Source organism: Pholcus phalangioides, unplaced genomic scaffold (genome assembly GCF_987345545.1).
Source record: "Pholcus phalangioides strain wild (caught in Gottingen) unplaced genomic scaffold, Ppha-v1.0 ptg000012l_1, whole genome shotgun sequence".
NCBI classification, from domain to species: domain Eukaryota; kingdom Metazoa; phylum Arthropoda; class Arachnida; order Araneae; family Pholcidae; genus Pholcus; species Pholcus phalangioides.
Window position 1 is genome coordinate 12,264,767 of NW_028301605.1, and position 17,728 is coordinate 12,282,494.

General features: G+C 36.3%; 1 protein-coding gene across 5 annotated transcripts in view; it reads right to left on the reverse strand.

The window, feature by feature from the left end:
• Positions 1-205: 205 nt before the first annotated feature.
• The window catches only part of LOC149079598 (tight junction protein ZO-1-like), a 326,888-nt gene continuing 309,365 nt past the window's right edge, over positions 206-17,728 (reverse strand). For all 5 annotated transcript variants that reach the window (XM_089240203.1, XM_089240202.1, XM_089240204.1 and 2 more), the window contains 8 exons: positions 17,568-17,657; positions 13,710-13,813; positions 11,960-12,204; positions 10,647-10,706; positions 7,448-7,984; positions 7,102-7,313; positions 5,365-5,508; positions 206-2,071 (listed from right to left, as the gene is read on the reverse strand). In XM_089240203.1, coding sequence (XP_089096329.1) covers positions 1,968-2,071; positions 5,365-5,508; positions 7,102-7,313; positions 7,448-7,984; positions 10,647-10,706; positions 11,960-12,204; positions 13,710-13,813; positions 17,568-17,657 — 1,496 coding nt within the window. In that variant the 3' untranslated portion in view covers positions 206-1,967. The remainder of the gene's footprint in view (positions 2,072-5,364; positions 5,509-7,101; positions 7,314-7,447; positions 7,985-10,646; positions 10,707-11,959; positions 12,205-13,709; positions 13,814-17,567; positions 17,658-17,728) is intronic.

Genomic DNA, 17,728 nt, shown 5'->3' on the forward strand with positions numbered 1-17,728 from the left:
TTTAAAGTGATGATGAAAACTTATAATATTAGATGTTGAGGTAAATGAACTTATACTGCCAACAGCCCTTCTCCCAGAGAACCCTCATTCATCTGACAGGCCCCTTCAAAACCCTATATCAAATATGCACCATAAAAATTCATGAATCTACTGTTTCAAATGTACAATAAAGATTCTAACAATGATATCCAAGTCACACGTGAGCAACACATTTTGAAACATTTAATATTCTTAGTTTTACAGAACAGTTATATGGACATCAGTGGTCCCATAAAAAATGGCAGACGTAAAATAATAAAATACATCAACATCATCACTCATCCATTTAAAATATCATACAAGATAAAAGTTAAAAAAAAGAATTTGAGATTATACAATTCAGTAAAAAAGTTTGTAACTTTGTAGCCTTTACTTATATCAATTTCCCTGTCCAAAAAGAATCGGTTCCTATTTCTTTTTTTAAATTTTCAATTACAGGAAAAAAAACTTCAACTAGTGTCGACAATCCAGTCATTGCTGGTATAATGAATGACTCGGGAGTTTACAAACAGAAAACTGCTATAGGTTGATCGTAACTTGTGCATGTTCATCATAATAACAGTGAAGGAGGTTTAGCATCAGACATCGCAAATCACTCCTAGATATTGTCTCTCCAAGACAATACTTGATTCAGTAGAGATATACTATTTGATAGCTCAACTAGTTCCAAGGGAAGAAAATTAGGTTCGATACTTTTTGAACAGCCACCACACAGCAAGTGAAAGCTTTTGATTTCGATGGAATATTCATATCAATATAAATTCGGAGACTAGAAAAATTGTTATGCGTAAATGATATTGTGATTTAAGAAGGGTCTAGGTTTAACAAGAAATATTAAAAATTACTACCAATCACCTTTACAGTTTAATTGGAAAGTAAGAAAACGGTCATTCAAATTTTACAGGTAACAATACATCAAAGTTACTTCCATCACTTGCTCATGAAGGCTCATCTTCTGGACTTTGCTTGACATCATACATACGCAAATTTATGCCCAATGATGATGATAAGGGAAATAATAGGCTCGTCCGAATAAGTATTGCACGAAATGAGAGAGTACAGATCAATAATTTCATTCTTCCAAAGAAACTAAAATATTTATATACACGCCACAAATCCATAATAAAAGAAAAAACCTGGAAATTGCATTGCAGAATTTTCTGTTCATCAGATGTGGTAGAATTTAAATTATTATATGAGCGGTATGGGAGTTGATGGAATTTTGAATAACAAAAAAGCTTTAGACACTTTAGCGATAACTATGCAGAATTTCTATTAGTTAAATAAATATAAGACACTCTGAATCACAATAAAACAACAAATTATAAAGCAACACAAGCATTATATTCTATGGTTAGACATCTTCAATTGGTGCCTCTGAAATAATATTACTATATTAAAGTGAGGTCAATGAAAACATCTCTTACGAATTCAATTTTTCTCCTGGGCTGTTACAACTGTAGCTCAAAAGTCAATATATAGAGAGATATAAGAGGAGGGTCTCCGAAATAACTCGCATAATAACAAAGACTTATAATGTACAAAAATCACACTACATCAAATTCACTTGTTATACGTTCAATAATTCTTTTAACCCACTGCGCATGGGAATACACACACAGTGTTAATGGTTGAATAGAAGCTTTGTGCATCTGAAAACAAGGGCTTTTCATGCCGTATTACTTGGCTAATTATAAATATATGTATAAATTTTATAAATACAGTAGGTAAAAATGCTTAAACGCAATATCATAATATGGAATAGATTCTACTAATACTTTTATTTTTTTCAAATCAATTCGCACGCTTCAAACAAATATAATGTCTTTGGTTCGGAAAAGAGAGAGACGATCATCATGTTTACATTAGAATATATAATTTTTTTTTTCAATTTGAAAAACATTCAATATATGTTTTTAAAAAAAAATTCAAAAATGATCTATTAACACAGACACGTAATCATTTTCAACTCTGCTTGATGCAACTCCATCTCTGTTGTCTAACGAAACATTTTGCCATTCAGCTGGTTCGCCTGATGAATAAAAAAAAAATTTTATTACTGATACAGTGAAAATCTATATACAGGATGGTTTAAACACTACTCAGACATATGTAGCGCCCATTCTGATGGAGGTATTTTGATGAAACTTGGTATACATACACACAGGGCTCCCACTCAAAAAATTACAAGTAGGAAAAAGTAGGATGGGGAGCGTACCCCCCTTAGACAAAATACTCATAGATAGCATAATTATTTAAAAAAACTATTTTTTTTAAGTAAAAAATTCATAGCACTGTTTCAGTATCCTATAAGGTTGACTCTAGCTAAAGCACAATGGCAGAAATGACTTGGTTACAAAAACAGTTTTTGGCCAAAACAACATACAAGCAACCACCAATAATTCTTTTCTGTTTCACCTCACAATATAAATTGCATTCTTTTTTGGGGTCTTTCACAATCCAATCTGTCAACTCTCTTCAACAATGCACAGCATATTATGAAGACATGAAAGAGCGTCATTCTTTAAAAACTTACTTAAGAAAAATGTGTAAATTACAAGGTCCCACCTAAATAAGTAAAGGAGACCCAGATAGTTTTACTGCATTGCCTATCCTTTTTCTTTTTTTTTTAAAGAGATTTGTTCAAATTTTACTGTTCAATGCCGGTGTATGCCATTTTTGACAAAAGAAGCACTTTCATTTGTAGTCCTTTACTGAATATCGTAAATATTGTTTATACCTCTGCATGCTGTAAAAATACAGAAGACACTATTAGGTAGCATCAGAATCACCAAACCTAGAATAGGCATATGTATCCAACTGCTTTGCTATGCAAACTGTTGTTTCATCTATGCGCAAAATATATACACCTTAATTTTGAAAAATGAATGCTAGTTACTCTCCAATACCATGAAGTATTAAATATAAAATTATTTTTTCCATCCAGACAAAAGTTTTTAATGACTACTGTATTTGCTGAACCCTCAAACTAAACAAGTGAAAAATCAATAAGCCATATATATGGTCTACATACACCCCTAAAATAACCTTAAAAACGATATAATTTCTGCTTTGGCAGAATCCTTAACTGCAATCTACTGCATTTGTATTATTTGGCAATATATATCGGTGATTTCCCTCCTCAATTAAAATCAGTTATACAAATTGTTGATAGGATTTGATAAAAAAAAAAAAGTAGGAAATGTGACAAAACCAAGAAAGTAGGACAAAAGCAGAATATTTGACCAAAAAGTAGGACAAGTGAAAGGTGGTATGTAGGATATATGGACCATGGGGGAAAATAAAGATTCAATAAAAAAATATAGTTAAGTTTTTAACCAAACGGGAAAAAAGTTGTGCTTTTTTATTGCAGTTGTATTTTTCCTATGGCCAAAATAATATAGATACCAAGTTTCAATGAAATACATCCATCACAGCAGTGCTACGTAGGTAGGAGTAGTGTCCGTATAATTTGATCGACACTACTCAGATTAGTCTTAAACTTTATAGCCAGATACAGCTAGGTCGGGGACCCAGAAGAGCATTACTTTGCCTGAGGGGGAAGGGCATGGCACTCTTAAAATGGCCCTACCATTGCATAATAGTTTAATAGTCATCCTCAGGTGCCAATGTAAACCTAACATGCATCAGAGCACCCTTATACGCTGGGGGGGGGGGGGGGGGGGGATTGGAGGAAACCCAGTTTAGAGGACACTGCAAAGCTGTTTTTGTACCAGACCGCCAAACACACAAGCCCATTCCTGGCTGTAAGCTTTGTATTCATGAGCCAATTCTTAATATATAGTATACCATTTTGTCACCAAATTTTCGTATGCGCCAAAACAGCGATATGTCACCAACATAATTCTTCCACATCCTAAAACGTAGAAGGCGCCACTGCTCCCAATTTTCTTTTCCAGCTTATTGTTGCCATTCAGTTTTGCTCAAAGTTGGTTTTGCTCTTTCCATGCCGTTGTTCATGCTATTTCCTGTTTTTTTTTCCAACGTTATGGCTGATCATGTAGATTTGATGTATCTGCACCGGCTACAATTCAAAGGGCCAAGAAGCGTTATCAACTTCCGTATGAAGATGGCATCTGTTAATGGACCTTTTAATTATTGATGGGCCTTTTTAATCATTTTCGGGTGTTCTGGCAGTAATCCTAGTGCATAGCACCTTGCCATAACCTTTCTGGTGGTCTGAGGTTGATATTTTCAGGTCTGGGAGCAGGAGCTCCCCTTATCGGCACGGCGAATGTGAACTTGGTGGCAAAACCGTTTGCATGGCATGCCCGTACGAAGTACAGCCTACAGGTGTTTATTGTTTTTCATTGATTAAATAACAATTACTGTTATTAAATATATTTAATATATGTATAAATTGTTATATATTTCTACATATTTTAATCATTTTTGGGTAATCCTAGCGCTAAAGTGGGTTTGGCGGCAAACAAAAATTGCCAAATCACAATATACCCTATATTGAGAATTCACCTATCTGTGGACATGCATTTTTTAAAAAGATTAGACTCATCTTTAGATGCAATCAGCATTTTTTTGTTGTCTGTTGGTGCTTACCTGAGCACCCTTGGTCAAATAGCAAAATGCAGCATAAATTTTTCCACTGGTGTATTGTTCAAATAATAAGGCAACTAAGTTTCATGTGAAAACTAATGCTCGTAATCTGTTGTATTCAATGACTACATCACTACTTTTTGCGAGAAAAAGTGTCGAAATGTAGGAAAAATGAGTAATTATGGCTGATATAACAAAGAAATCACTTGTGGGCAAGAAATATGGGACTAATACAAATCTGCAGTGAATTAAAATGAATTTCATGGAAGGGGGGGGGGGGATAACTGTTCAACAATATGTGATATGGATATCTTTATTTGTGGTCGTAATCATTGTAACATAATTTATAATCAATGCAAATAGCTTCATGTTTTGGTAACATCAGAAGTTTTGTTGAAAATACAGGTCAGAGATATGGTCACTCTATTTGTTTAAATGTATTGATCTATAATCTACACCATAATAGTGACTATCTCTGATGCGATGTTGCTTCAATGCAACTCTCGTGTGGAAACATTTCCCTTTCATAAATTTTATGTCAGAAACCTTACAGATTTGCTGTAATTGAAAAAATACACTTTTAGGACAAGATTTTGTAAGTGCAAGGTAACATAAGTATGGGTATTACTGCGTCTAACTACAAAATATAGCCCCCTTTTTTAAAAATCGATTTAATTTTTAAAATAGTTCTTAAATGCCAAAATATGAAACAAATAATGTCATTCTAAAACAATAAAATAAGAAAATTACCGCTTTTTGTATCACTAGATTTCAGGGCAAAGGACCAACTTTCGGGAGTAATGGAGGCACAGTGAGGTAGTCGCAACTCGACTGGAATGTTGAATTTCAAACCATGGGGTCCACACATCACTAGAGGACTCAGCAATGTTTCTCCTGGAATCGAAAACCAAGCAAACTTAGTATGATATTCTTCTTCATTAAACTTTCAAGAAACCTGTCATATCTGATATATATTCACCATGACACAGTGAAGAATTAATGAAATAGAAACTGTGAAGATTACATATTTTAACAACTGGTTTGCTATCATGAATAAAGTAATTTTATTTTCATAACGAGGGCTTGCTTTTGCCCCACATATCTCTCAATAGATATACACTAAAAAAGTAATTGAATTAAAACAGCTGGTGGTATGTAATGTGGTGGACCGTGAGTGACACAGACAAGATGTAATCAGTGCTCCGGAAATAGGAGTGTTGCTCACAAAAGAAGTCATAGTTGATCACATTATGGGCAAAGATAAAGGATCTAAATGCACTTGATCATGGGCAAATTGCCAGGGGCACCCAGCCTATAGGTCACTCCATCTCTAAAGTCATGCAGGTACTGGGATTTTCACGTGCTACGATATCAAACGTCTGTCATGAGCACATGCATTCTAGCTGAAGAATTTCTGCTAGAGCCAACTGTCATGGACAACAGAGTGTGGATGAAAGGGGGTTGACATTAACTATAGTTCGTTTCAGGTTAACTTTGCAGTGAAAGGGAAGCTACGAGGGAACCGCATCACACGTTGCTATGACAACGAAAGCCTTTCAACCAATGTATCGATTACGCAGTCGCGGTAAGGTATAGCTGATTCTCGCCAATCTCACTGAGAAAAATCTTTTTTTTACGCATAATGGTGATCTTTTTTTTTCTATTTTAAAATTCTTAAACGAATAAAGATAGATTCAGAACACTATTTTTTCAGTATTCATTTTCAATCATTCAAAAAATTGAAATATTCTGCATAAATGATCATCGTAAGCCTCCGATATATGGGAACTATATTTTGCGGTGAAGGAATACACTCTCTACCTTTCTCTGCACTGCAAAGTTAACCTGAAACGGACTATAGCTTGCATGGTAACAGCAGATTTGAGGACCACAGTGCAATAAATCACTCTGTGATTTTACTTCTGGCGCATCAAAACATGTAAGCAGTGACACCACCCAGATTCATCTTCTCGCTATGGAGTACAGAAAACCAACTTCACATACGATCTAATCTCAAGTGGTCATAGTGAGGGACTTGCATCGCGAGAACGCGGGTTTGAACCCCACTGGTGCCACAGTGGTGATTGACTGAAGTTGGTTTTCTGTGGTGTCCAATTTTGAGGAGCAAGTGCTATATAGCTGATTTCCCCATTAAAACTGATCTCTTACAGATACCAACAGGCCTGAAACGATACAAATGTTCATCAATTACACTTCACTCGAAATTTTAAATATAGATGGCAGCACTGAAAAATCAGAGCACAACACTAGATATGCACTTAAATTGTTAGGTGCACACACACTATCAGCACAACTCACTCTACAGTAAATTGCCCATGGCAATAGATCAGAGTTTCACTCAGTTGGAAAGAAAGAGAATAAATTCTTGATAGAGTTAATCTCTTCCCAGTTAATGATTTTTCATGAATCAAAATCTCTCAGTTGTTGCAGAATAAGCGTTAAAACCCAAAACATTTAAGAAATCACCTTTGTCTTTGTCCAATGGTGGAAGCATGTTGATATCTTGGCAAACCTTGAAATGTATCTCATGCTCTTGGCCTTCAGGAATCGCACCTGGTGGAATGATGATTTCTACTCCAGTTTCTTTAGATACCAGTTTGCCACCAGCATGACCGAAAATGGCTTGAGCAGCTGCTATTACATTATGTGTCGCATTTGGAGATTCTAACGTATATCGTCTGGAACAAAGTATAGTTCTTCAAAAATTTCCCTAGTTTATAAATATACTGTTTAGGTACCACTGAAACTAATTATTTCCATTTAAAAAGGAAATCCCTATTTTTAATGAAAACTATTGATAATTGTAACTTACTTGGGATTATCTCTGTTGGACTGGTCTCGATGAAGACTATCAGCACCATTATAAACCTTGAAAGCACTATCTTTTGATATGAACTCGACTGGTGGTAACAGAGGAGGTGGCGGGGGTGGAAAAGATGACGAATGCCTTCCAGGAGGAGAAGAAACTTTTATGCCGTCACCAAATCTTACATTCGTGTAATTTCTGTGAACATTGCCACTAGAACTAATCATGTTGTCTTGACTGTACGAGTGGCTTATGGGTGCGGATTCAGTGTTCTGTTGGCTAGCTTGTTTATAATAGCTTGGGTCCTTACGTTTTGGTGGAGGTGGTGGCTTTGAAGGGGATGTTGGATACGATCTAGAATGATAGGGTGACGTTGTGTTGTTATTGTTGTTGGCAGCATTGCCATGGAAAGAACTGTGCATAGAAGACTTCTGAATTTCTGGACTTCTTGGCAAGACATCATTCGGAGAGTTGGGTGGCTGCCACTGCTTCGAGTTGTAATGGATTGGTTTTGGTGGGGGTACTGGGCGTCCATCTGCCAATCTGAAATATAATGTTTACATTTAAAAAGTTTATAGATTGAAATTGAATAACACAAATTAATCTTCCTGCATTTATTGGTTTAACCTTCTGTTGGGCACAATACATTGATGATGATGAGTTTGGATGCAATGTGCTTGATGGGCACGCATTTAAAAAACATAAGTACATCTAATTAAGTTCATTTAAACAACTGCCAGTGATTAACATCATTATAAAGGGTGGCAATAAAAGAAAAAAAACAAAAGTTTCTGCAAAAACCATGTGCAGTAGTAGACTTTGGACTATCCAGCCTAATATGGCGGAAGGGTCAGCCCGATAATGGAAAAGTTGGGTAGGTCAGAGTTCTATAATTGCTTACACTTCCTATCTCCCCTCCCCATACCATCAAAAACATCCTTTTTATACCAAATCCTTATCTTATATTAATTTTTTTACCTCTAAGTACAGGCGAATGCTTAATAAATGTTTCTTATATACTTCTGAACTGTACTGCTTTAAAAATTTGCTACAGAAAAAGCAAGTCAGAGACTAAAATACTGCACACATTTAAAGACAAACTTTATAATGCCTAACTTAACTGCAGGAAACATAAAATCATATGCACAGGACACAGCAGTGTTTTTCAATGCACTATCCATGTGTCCTTGGGATCATTTTAGTTTACTATTACTATGTGAAGGACACATTAGTGTTGTGAAATTGTAATTTATTGCTTCTTTTTTTTATGCAAATATATATTGATATGCAGATTATGAGAAATACATTTTGGATTTCATGAGTAAGTGTGGAAATTGACCTTAGCTATAGGGAGTCAATGGTAAACTTCAAGAAAGGGAAGTGGGGGCAGAGGTACAATGCATCAAATACGTTGGGAAATACTGCTGTATAATACAAATACATACACTTCCAAAATTAACAAAACACAAATATAAAACGTAGGCTAAGTTCTTACAAAAATTATTTTAACTTATTTTACTGTTCGTTGATAAATGATTACACAAATGGGAAATGGTAATAGTGTATTGTAATTCATTAATGTATTATAGTTTTTAAACTAGGCTGGATAGTTGAGAGTCTACTGTATTTGATATAAAACCATGTCATACAAATTTTAATGCAGCAGGCCTTGGTGAACAATGGCCATGCTGTGCCTGTCACATCAAATGTGCCTGACTGAAGGAAATTAGAAAGAACCTCAAGAACATTGTTCCTGTCCGGAGAGAAACACATGTGCATGGGTCTCAAAGACCCAAACCGTGCATGGAAAGGTTAAAATTATTACATTTGAAAATGAGTAATCAGGCGAAATGAGCCTATAAGATCACATTTTGTAATATTTTGAGTGAAATTACTGTTACGCACTCAAACCTGATTAGATAAGAGGCAGCTACTCAATAGGGCTAGTGCCAGTGCCATTCAGGAAAGGAGAGAAAAGAGAAAATGTGAATGCGCCTACTAGATCAGTTGCACCCGACGGAGGGTTGAGAGTCTAAGTGAACAGATTAATCATATGAGAATCGTTAAAATGTTAAAAGTTAATTACTGTAATACCTTTTGAAAAAGTTGGGGCTTATATACACTGCTCAAAACAATTAGAGGGACATATATATTATTCATTTAAATTTATTAAAATTTAGTTTATGATTAACTCTTGTGACTCTTTGTGAATACCTTACAATGTTCTTTGTAAATATTTTATCAATTAAAATGTTGGAAAATCATGATCAAGTAAAAACTACATTTCCTCTAATTCTTTTGAGCAGTGTAGATCCAATAATTAGTGTATACAAGGTTCCAAGGGCTAACCTACAGAGCAATGAAGCAGCACCTCCTAGAGATAGAAGGCCTCTGCACTGTTTTTTCTATAAATGCCATTCAGACTACCTAGCAAGTTTGCCACAGCAAAACACAGCATCCTATTTCGTTTTCGTTTCTTCTTATTTTGGCATAGAATCTTCCTGATTGGCTCACAAATGCCGCATAGTGATTGGATATGGGGCATAGAAATTGCCAATTCTGAGCCCGATCATTTCTTTTCCACACAACGATGATACTGACACGAGCAGGGAATTTTTTTTCTTTTTCCCTGAATATTCTAAGGGAAAATGGACTACTTACTGACATCACAAGCAGGGTGCACACACACACACACAGGCCTTCTATCTCTAGGAGGTGCTGAATGAAGCCAGGTGTAGGTGTGCCTTTAAACTGTAAAAACTGGGAGGTACTGTTTTTCAGCATGTCAAAATGTCCCGTCACTGTCAGTTCTGTGATAAAAAAAAAATAGACTGACAATTCCATTTTTGTGAATCTTTAACATGTTAACCGGCAGTCAGCTAACTGCTGCGAAAGATTTCTCAAAGCAGCTGTTGACAGTGTGCATATATGACTTTGACAGGAAACTTGGAGTGATCCCCCTATGGACAATGCAGCACTTCCAAAACTAATTTGTGTGGTTCTCTCAGTATGAGCCATTACTTTTGAACACCTTCATCTTAGACACCCTGTATATTCCAATAGCTTATTTATCAGAATGTATTGTGATTTACTGTCCCAGGTTGTCACTATTCAAGTGAATTTGATTAAGAATTTTTAAAATGAAATATAAAAGCAAAATGTTGAAGTTTTCGTACTATCAAAATAAAAATAGAATATTTCTAACCTGTTTTTGAATGAATGAGGCTTGGTTGGTGGAGGTGGAGGAGGTCCTCTTGATTCTTGCCTGTGAAACACGGTAAAAACATGCGTTATGACAGAAAAGTATCAAAAATTGCATGAAACACTCTGCACATCATCATTCTAAAACTAACAAAAAATGGACAAAAAACCACCACAGTGGAACATTGGTTGATGAAAATTTTTTTGACTTGGTTAATGAGCAATGATTCACATTACGAGCAAAAATCTTGTGCTTTGTTCATTTAGTTTCGCGTTACCACAACTGAGCCTATGGTTTTTGCTTTTGTCCACACTTGTACTGTGAAAAAAATTGTGGGTAATATTTTCCTACAGTCTCTGGTGAGTGTGACTCACTCAGAAAATAAACGCATGTGCAAACATAACTTTTTACGATACAAAACTAGGTGTAGCATTGTAACAACGCATATGTGTGCTTTGTTTTTTTTTTAAATTCTTCTTAGAGATAACTATGGGCTGTGACTGCATTATTGAACGTAACTGTGAGGGGCTGGCTCATGAATAGGAGCCACCATTTGTCATGGTCTTGAGGAAGACCATGGGACTGGAGGTGAATTAAGTCAACATTGAAGAACTAGTGGAAGAACATGGCCAGGAGTTGACTGCAGGCAAACTGTTGGATCTCCATTGCAAACAACAGCAAGAGCTTACCTCGTCTAAGGAAGAGAGAGGTGAGGAGAAGTCCCTCTTCTCCTTCAAATGAGATTAGAGAGACACACATTGAATTTGAGAATCTGTACAAAATTTTGTAGAAAAGAACCAATCAAAGCTAGCAATGAACCTGTCCAATGACAATGTAATATTTCTCATTTCTGAGAAATCATAAAAAGGTAGCAAAAGCAAGTGTCATTGGATAGGTTTTTTTTCAGTCACACAAATGAAAAAGACAACTAACTTGAACAGACAACAGTCTGTGAATCTTCCTAAATGATAATCCTCCTCTCTCTGGTCATTTAAGGTTGTTCACTAAGGTTAATTTGTAAACATCACATTGTGTGCATATTTATGGAATCCTTGTATTATATTTTTTATTGTAAGATAATTATTCATTATGTGATTTTTGTATTTGTTATTGATTGAATGCCAGTTTTACCTGTCGTTTTTACATAAATGAATAATTGTGGAACAAATCATCAGAATTTCCATTATTTACTGTGGGGAAGTATGATTCAATATACGAGAAATTTAGATAATGAGCACATTATCAAACAAATTAAGCTTGTTAATCATAAACGAAGAATTATTAGAAATATGAAATAAATTCTTTGAGTTTTATACCTCTTTTTGGCAGCACTCTGGTTTATTCTCGCCCTATCCAATGTCATAGACTGGTATGGCACATCAGCTGAAGTGAACAAATCATTACCCTCAACATCTTTTGATAAATCCACACTGGAATGGTGCAGAGACTTATCAGGGTAATTATGAGCATTTCCATTGTACAAAACTTTGTCATAGGAATTATCATTGTACCTAGATTTCGTGTACGAATCTTCATTGTAGACTGCCTTGTTAAACTGACTCTGAAATGTCATAACATTAAAGGTATAATTAGGAATAAATGGCATAATGATGGAAAATAATTATGTGCAATATGAAATTCTGTTCAGTTTAACCTCCTAACATTCAGATCCTTTGATGGCGGTCAAGTTAGGGGCCAGTACAAGCTTGTTTGAAGGATCTTGTGGGAGACAGGGAAGAAAATGAAAGCTCTTGTCAAAAGTGAGAGGATGAAAAGCAGTTGCACATGCTCTAAAAAAAGTTGCATTTGGACAAGCCCATCTCAAAGATCTCATTGTTCAAATTTAAAGAGATGAAGCTTTTTTTTTTTTTTCGATTATGCAAGCCCTGATCCAGAACAGACTGAACATGACCAGGCTTTGTCGCTTACATGATATAGTCTCATTGCCTTGGAGGGAATGACGTGCTGGAAGAAATTCATAGTTACAGGAAGGAAAAAAATGGGGTTCTTTGGACCAAAACAACCCCAAGTCATGTATGTGCATTCAGATACGATTTCAACAAGCATGTGTGCAAGGTTACAAAAATTATCAGATTATACAAGGAGTTCAGAGAGACCCTATTGACAATATACGTTCAAATATGAGAATCAAAGTAATGCGTACAAGTATAAATACCAAAAGTGTGTGACTGCACAATAAAATCAAGGAAACATATATATACAGTCGAATTCTGTTTTAACGAATACCGTTATAGCGAAAATCTCGTTTTAACGAACACTTTTCTAATCCCTCAAATAAGTTTACATAGGAACAATGGAAACAACCTGAAATTCCTTTATAACAAAATTTCGTTATAACGAATTTATTTATCCGGTCTCTTGGAGTTCGTTATAATGGGATTCGACTGTATAGGCGCAGAGGACCTAAAAGACTCATGAAACTTGATAACAGTGGAACCTCCTTTTATAGACTGATTTCCTGAGGGCTTTTATTTTCAGTGGATACTGCTTATAACATTCCCTTTTATAGCATTTTCCTTGTCCCATCTTTGATTAAAACTCATAGATATTTCCTGTTTAAAATGTTTTCTATCTTACAAAGTTTTTTCATAATAGCTTTTGAAAAGCAGTATAGGCAGAATCCACTGCATTTCATGTATAGTAAATCACTGTATTTAAAAATAACAGTATACACAGCAATCGATTCCGTCAAAATTCACCATAAACATCTTTCTGAGAGATTATAATATTTTATTATTAAATATTATATTTTTTAAATAAATAAATGTGATAGAGAAAACTGATAGCTGTCACATTTTTTGCATTTCAATTAAAATCTGTGGTATTTAATTCAAACCAATCCCAAATTTTTCTGATATATCTACTCTCTATTAGAGAGGTGTCCCGTGTGAGTGTGGGTATCCATTATCAAGAAGTCTCACAGTGTCATAAGTAAAAAATATGAATATCAGTCAGAAATCCTCAACAAACATGAAATCTGATTATATGCGATTGACAATAATAAAGTCAGCCAGAAATTTGAATTAATTAGAAAAAAATACTCACTGTGTGATTCTGATGTTCCAGATGAGATTCTGATATACCAAAGTTTTCTGTTGTGTTGATATAGTCATGAGAAGCATCGTAACCCATATCTTGAACCAATGGATCTACCAACATATATATATATAGATGATTATCTTGTGACTGTATCACTTAAGTAAAAAATATTTTAAACTGGTATTTAAATTATGGAAAGACTGATCATCATCATCATTTGGCGTCCCATAGGGGAAGAGCTTAGGCAAAATTTTGCCCATTGCTCTAGCACCAAGTGGTTCAACATGAGTTGTAGGTCATGTAAGAATGAAGAAAGATATTATTCTGTGGAAATACCCAGAGTTTGGTGACTGCTCCGGGGACGAGAGTTATGGTGTCTATTACCACATTGTATTGGGTCTCTGTATGGGACATTATGGAGAACCACAACCGGTGAAGCCATGTCAGAAAATTTGAGGCTGCTCCTGTCTGCGGTGCCCTTTTAGAAAAGGAGCAGAGAAGGTCTCAGAGATACGGCTGAGAACTCAACATGAGGTTATTAAATAGTAATGCATGAAAGTTCAAGTTAAAGCACAGTTGAAACTCACCATGAATTTAGGTGTTTAGTGTAATTTAGAAAATTTACCAAGTTGTAAATGCTGGGAGCATTCACAACTTCACTTAGAGTCACCTGATGATCACCGAAGTAGTTCCTTCTCGGGATGGAGAAGGCGGGACATCGTCCCACATAGTGGAGTGGAGTTTCGTCTTCTTCTCCACACGCAGGACAAATAGGTGAATCTGTATAACTACAGTTGTGTAGGTGTTTCGCTAGGTTAGCATGACCAGTGATGATCTGTATAACCTGTCGAATTTGTTTCCTGTTCAATGAGATAAGTTTTTTAGCAATATTCGGATGGGTTCCCAAGGCCAGCTTGGCCTGTCTGCAGTCCTGCCTTGAGTTCCATTGCCGCATGTGTTTGTCTTCTATCCATTGTTTGACATCTCCTTTGATGGTTGACATCGAAACAGGATAGAAAGGTTCAGGACCAGATAGCTTCATGTTCGCTGCCTCTTTGGCTATCTGGTCTGCGAGTTCATTTCCCTGGAAATTTACGTGACCAGGAACCCAGTAAAGGTTGATGTTGTTGCTCAATGCGGCCAAGTTATTCAGCGTGTCAGTGCAGTATTTTACACACAGTTGAAACTTGAGGAAGTTGTCAAGAGCCAATAGTGCTGCTTGGCTGTCAGAGAAGATAACAATTTGTTTTCCATGATACCCTTTGGTAATCAGACTTTCAGCCAGTATGGCTATTGCTAATACTTCAGCTTGAAAGACCGTCGACGTTTTGCCTAGATACAAATGTATCTTATGGTAGTCGTGATCCACTCCAAAGATGCGGAAAATTGCTCCAGCCCCAGTATCAGTAATCCTAGAGCCATCGGTGTAACATTCAATAACTCCTGTTGAGATGCTATCAATTATGTGGGCAACTTCATTTCTCCTGAGTATGTGGATAGTGAAGCATTTAGTAAAATTTTTTGTTTTGGAACAGGAGTCTTTTGGCATTAGTAGAGAGGGTATCTCCGCTTTTCCCAGTAGACAGCTGTCAAGATGATTCTTGAAAGAAGGTTTGTATCCCATATATGGTCGATTGCACCATGTACCATTTCTTTCCATCCTATACATAGTTTTAAACGCTTCTCCTTGTAGGTACCATCTCAGAGGTGGTATCTTAAGAGTAGTTTCAAGGGCGATGGAGGGAGAGCTGGGTAAGGCTCCCGTGATAAGAATGCAAGCTAGTCTTTGCACTTTTTGCAAGACAGTTTCATAAGAGGTCTTTGATAACACCTGGTGCCATACCACACAACCATAGCTCAGCATTGGGCGTGCAATGGCAGTATAAATCCACTGAGTGGTTTTAGGGTTTAAACCCCAGGCTTTACCAATAATTCTTTTGCACAGCATAAGTATATTAGTGGCCCGTTTAGCTCGTTCATGAATATGGGATTTCCAGGAGAGCTTAGAATCCAAGTGACATCCAAGGTATTTCACTCTGTCACAAATGGTTAATTCTTGTCCCTTGAGGGTTAAGTTTCCAATTTCCCATTTTCTGTTCCATGTGAAAATCACAATTCTGGTTTTTTCCGTGGAAAATGTTAGTTGGTGTTTGTCACCCCATCTGCTGACAGAGTTTAAAATTTGTTGAGCAAGAATCCTCATTGTGGATAAATCATGCCCTTGAATGAGCACGACTAAGTCGTCTGCATATGCCTGTGTATACCCTGGTCCTTTCATTAGATCAGAGATCAGGGAGCTGAAGACCATGTTCCATAGAAAGGGAGAAAGGATTCCTCCTTGCGGACATCCTCTTCTGATAGCTCTTTCAGCTTGGGCATCAAGAACATGAGCAGTGATTGTTCGGTTCCTGAGCATATGATCAATCCATCTAGTTAACATAGGTGGAATGTTAAAATCTATTAGTGCCTTACATACAGAGTCAAAAGTAACGTTGTCAAAGGCTCCAACGATGTCCAGAAAAATACCAACAGCAAATTGTCCATTGATAATTGTGTTTTCAATTCTCCAAATCAGTTGATGAAGAGCAGAGTCAGTGGAAAACCCTGTATTAAAACCATGCTGGTTCACATTAATCTTACCCATTAAGAGAGGAATCTCTTGAAGATGCCAGAGTATCAGTTTTTCCAGTAACTTTAACTGGAAAGAAGATAATGTAATCATTCTGAAGGATGATGATTTATAATAGGTGTCTTTTCCTGGTTTTGGTAGGAAGACACCTCTGGAGCTCTTCCATACTTTTGGTATATATCCCAAAACTAGGCTGGCTTCGAAGAGGCGAATCAGCTCAATGCCTATAACTTTCCATCCTTTTTGTAAAAAGATAGGATATATTCCATCTGTGCCTGGTGACTTGAAGGGAGAAAATCCCCTCAAGGCTTCGGTACATTTGTCATATTCAACTATCTTGTTGGCTATTGAGGTGTCTACTGGTTCCAGGATGGGCGTAGCCTGTACACCACAGTCTGGTTCCGTTGGTCCACCTAGGTGATAGTCCAGAAGACATTCCAGCGTCTCCACTGGGCTGGCAGTATAGTTACCATCTGGTCGTTCTATAACATTAATTTTATCACAGGAATTGTTTTTGATCAATTTGGTAACCTTGGCAGTTTCTGACAGTGAATTAATCTCTGTACAGAACTTCTTCCAAGAACTATTTTTCACTTTTCTGATTTCTTTCTTGAACTTTCGTTGAACTTCCTTATAGTAAGTCCAATTTGATTCAAGTTTAGTCCTAACAGCCTTCCTGTGTGCCTTCCTCGTTTCTTTACGGAGGAGTTCAAGATCTTTAGTCCACCAATTTTTTGAGTAGACTTTAGATTTGTCAGGCTTGAGTGGACACGCCTGATTCGCTGAGTTCCTGATCACCTCTGTCAGAATGGCAGCATGGTGATCCAAGTCATCTACTGTTAAGATCTCGTCACAGGGGTTGGCGAGAGTGTTGAGCTGGCTTTCCAGGTTTCTATTAAAAAGATCCCAGTTTGTGTTCTTAAAATTCCGAAAAAAAGTGGGAGTAAATGTTGCTTCGTAGTAGAAGTTTATGAACATATGATCAGATAAGGAGGGTTCATCACTGACCCTCCATCTCTTGATCGTGTTTGCAATATCTATTGAGACTATGCAATATCTATGGAAAGACTGAAGCACCACATGGTATTTTCTATAACTTTCCAAAATGCCCGGCAGTTATTATGAATATATTAAAAAAAAACTGTGGATAACATATGAAGACAAATTATAATCATGGCAACTGAAGCAAATTATTTATATATTTTATTATGTTAATGTTACTTATGAAATTATACCTATGCTGTAGTTGGTCAAAGGTTTATTGCTGCGATCTATGATTGGTGGTGGCTGAGGTCCCGTGAATCTTGGCATTGTCTGGTAAGCATCTGTAAGACAGTGAAAATAGAAAATTCCAACATCAAATTTGATATTTACCTTTGCTAGACTAAAAGCTGTT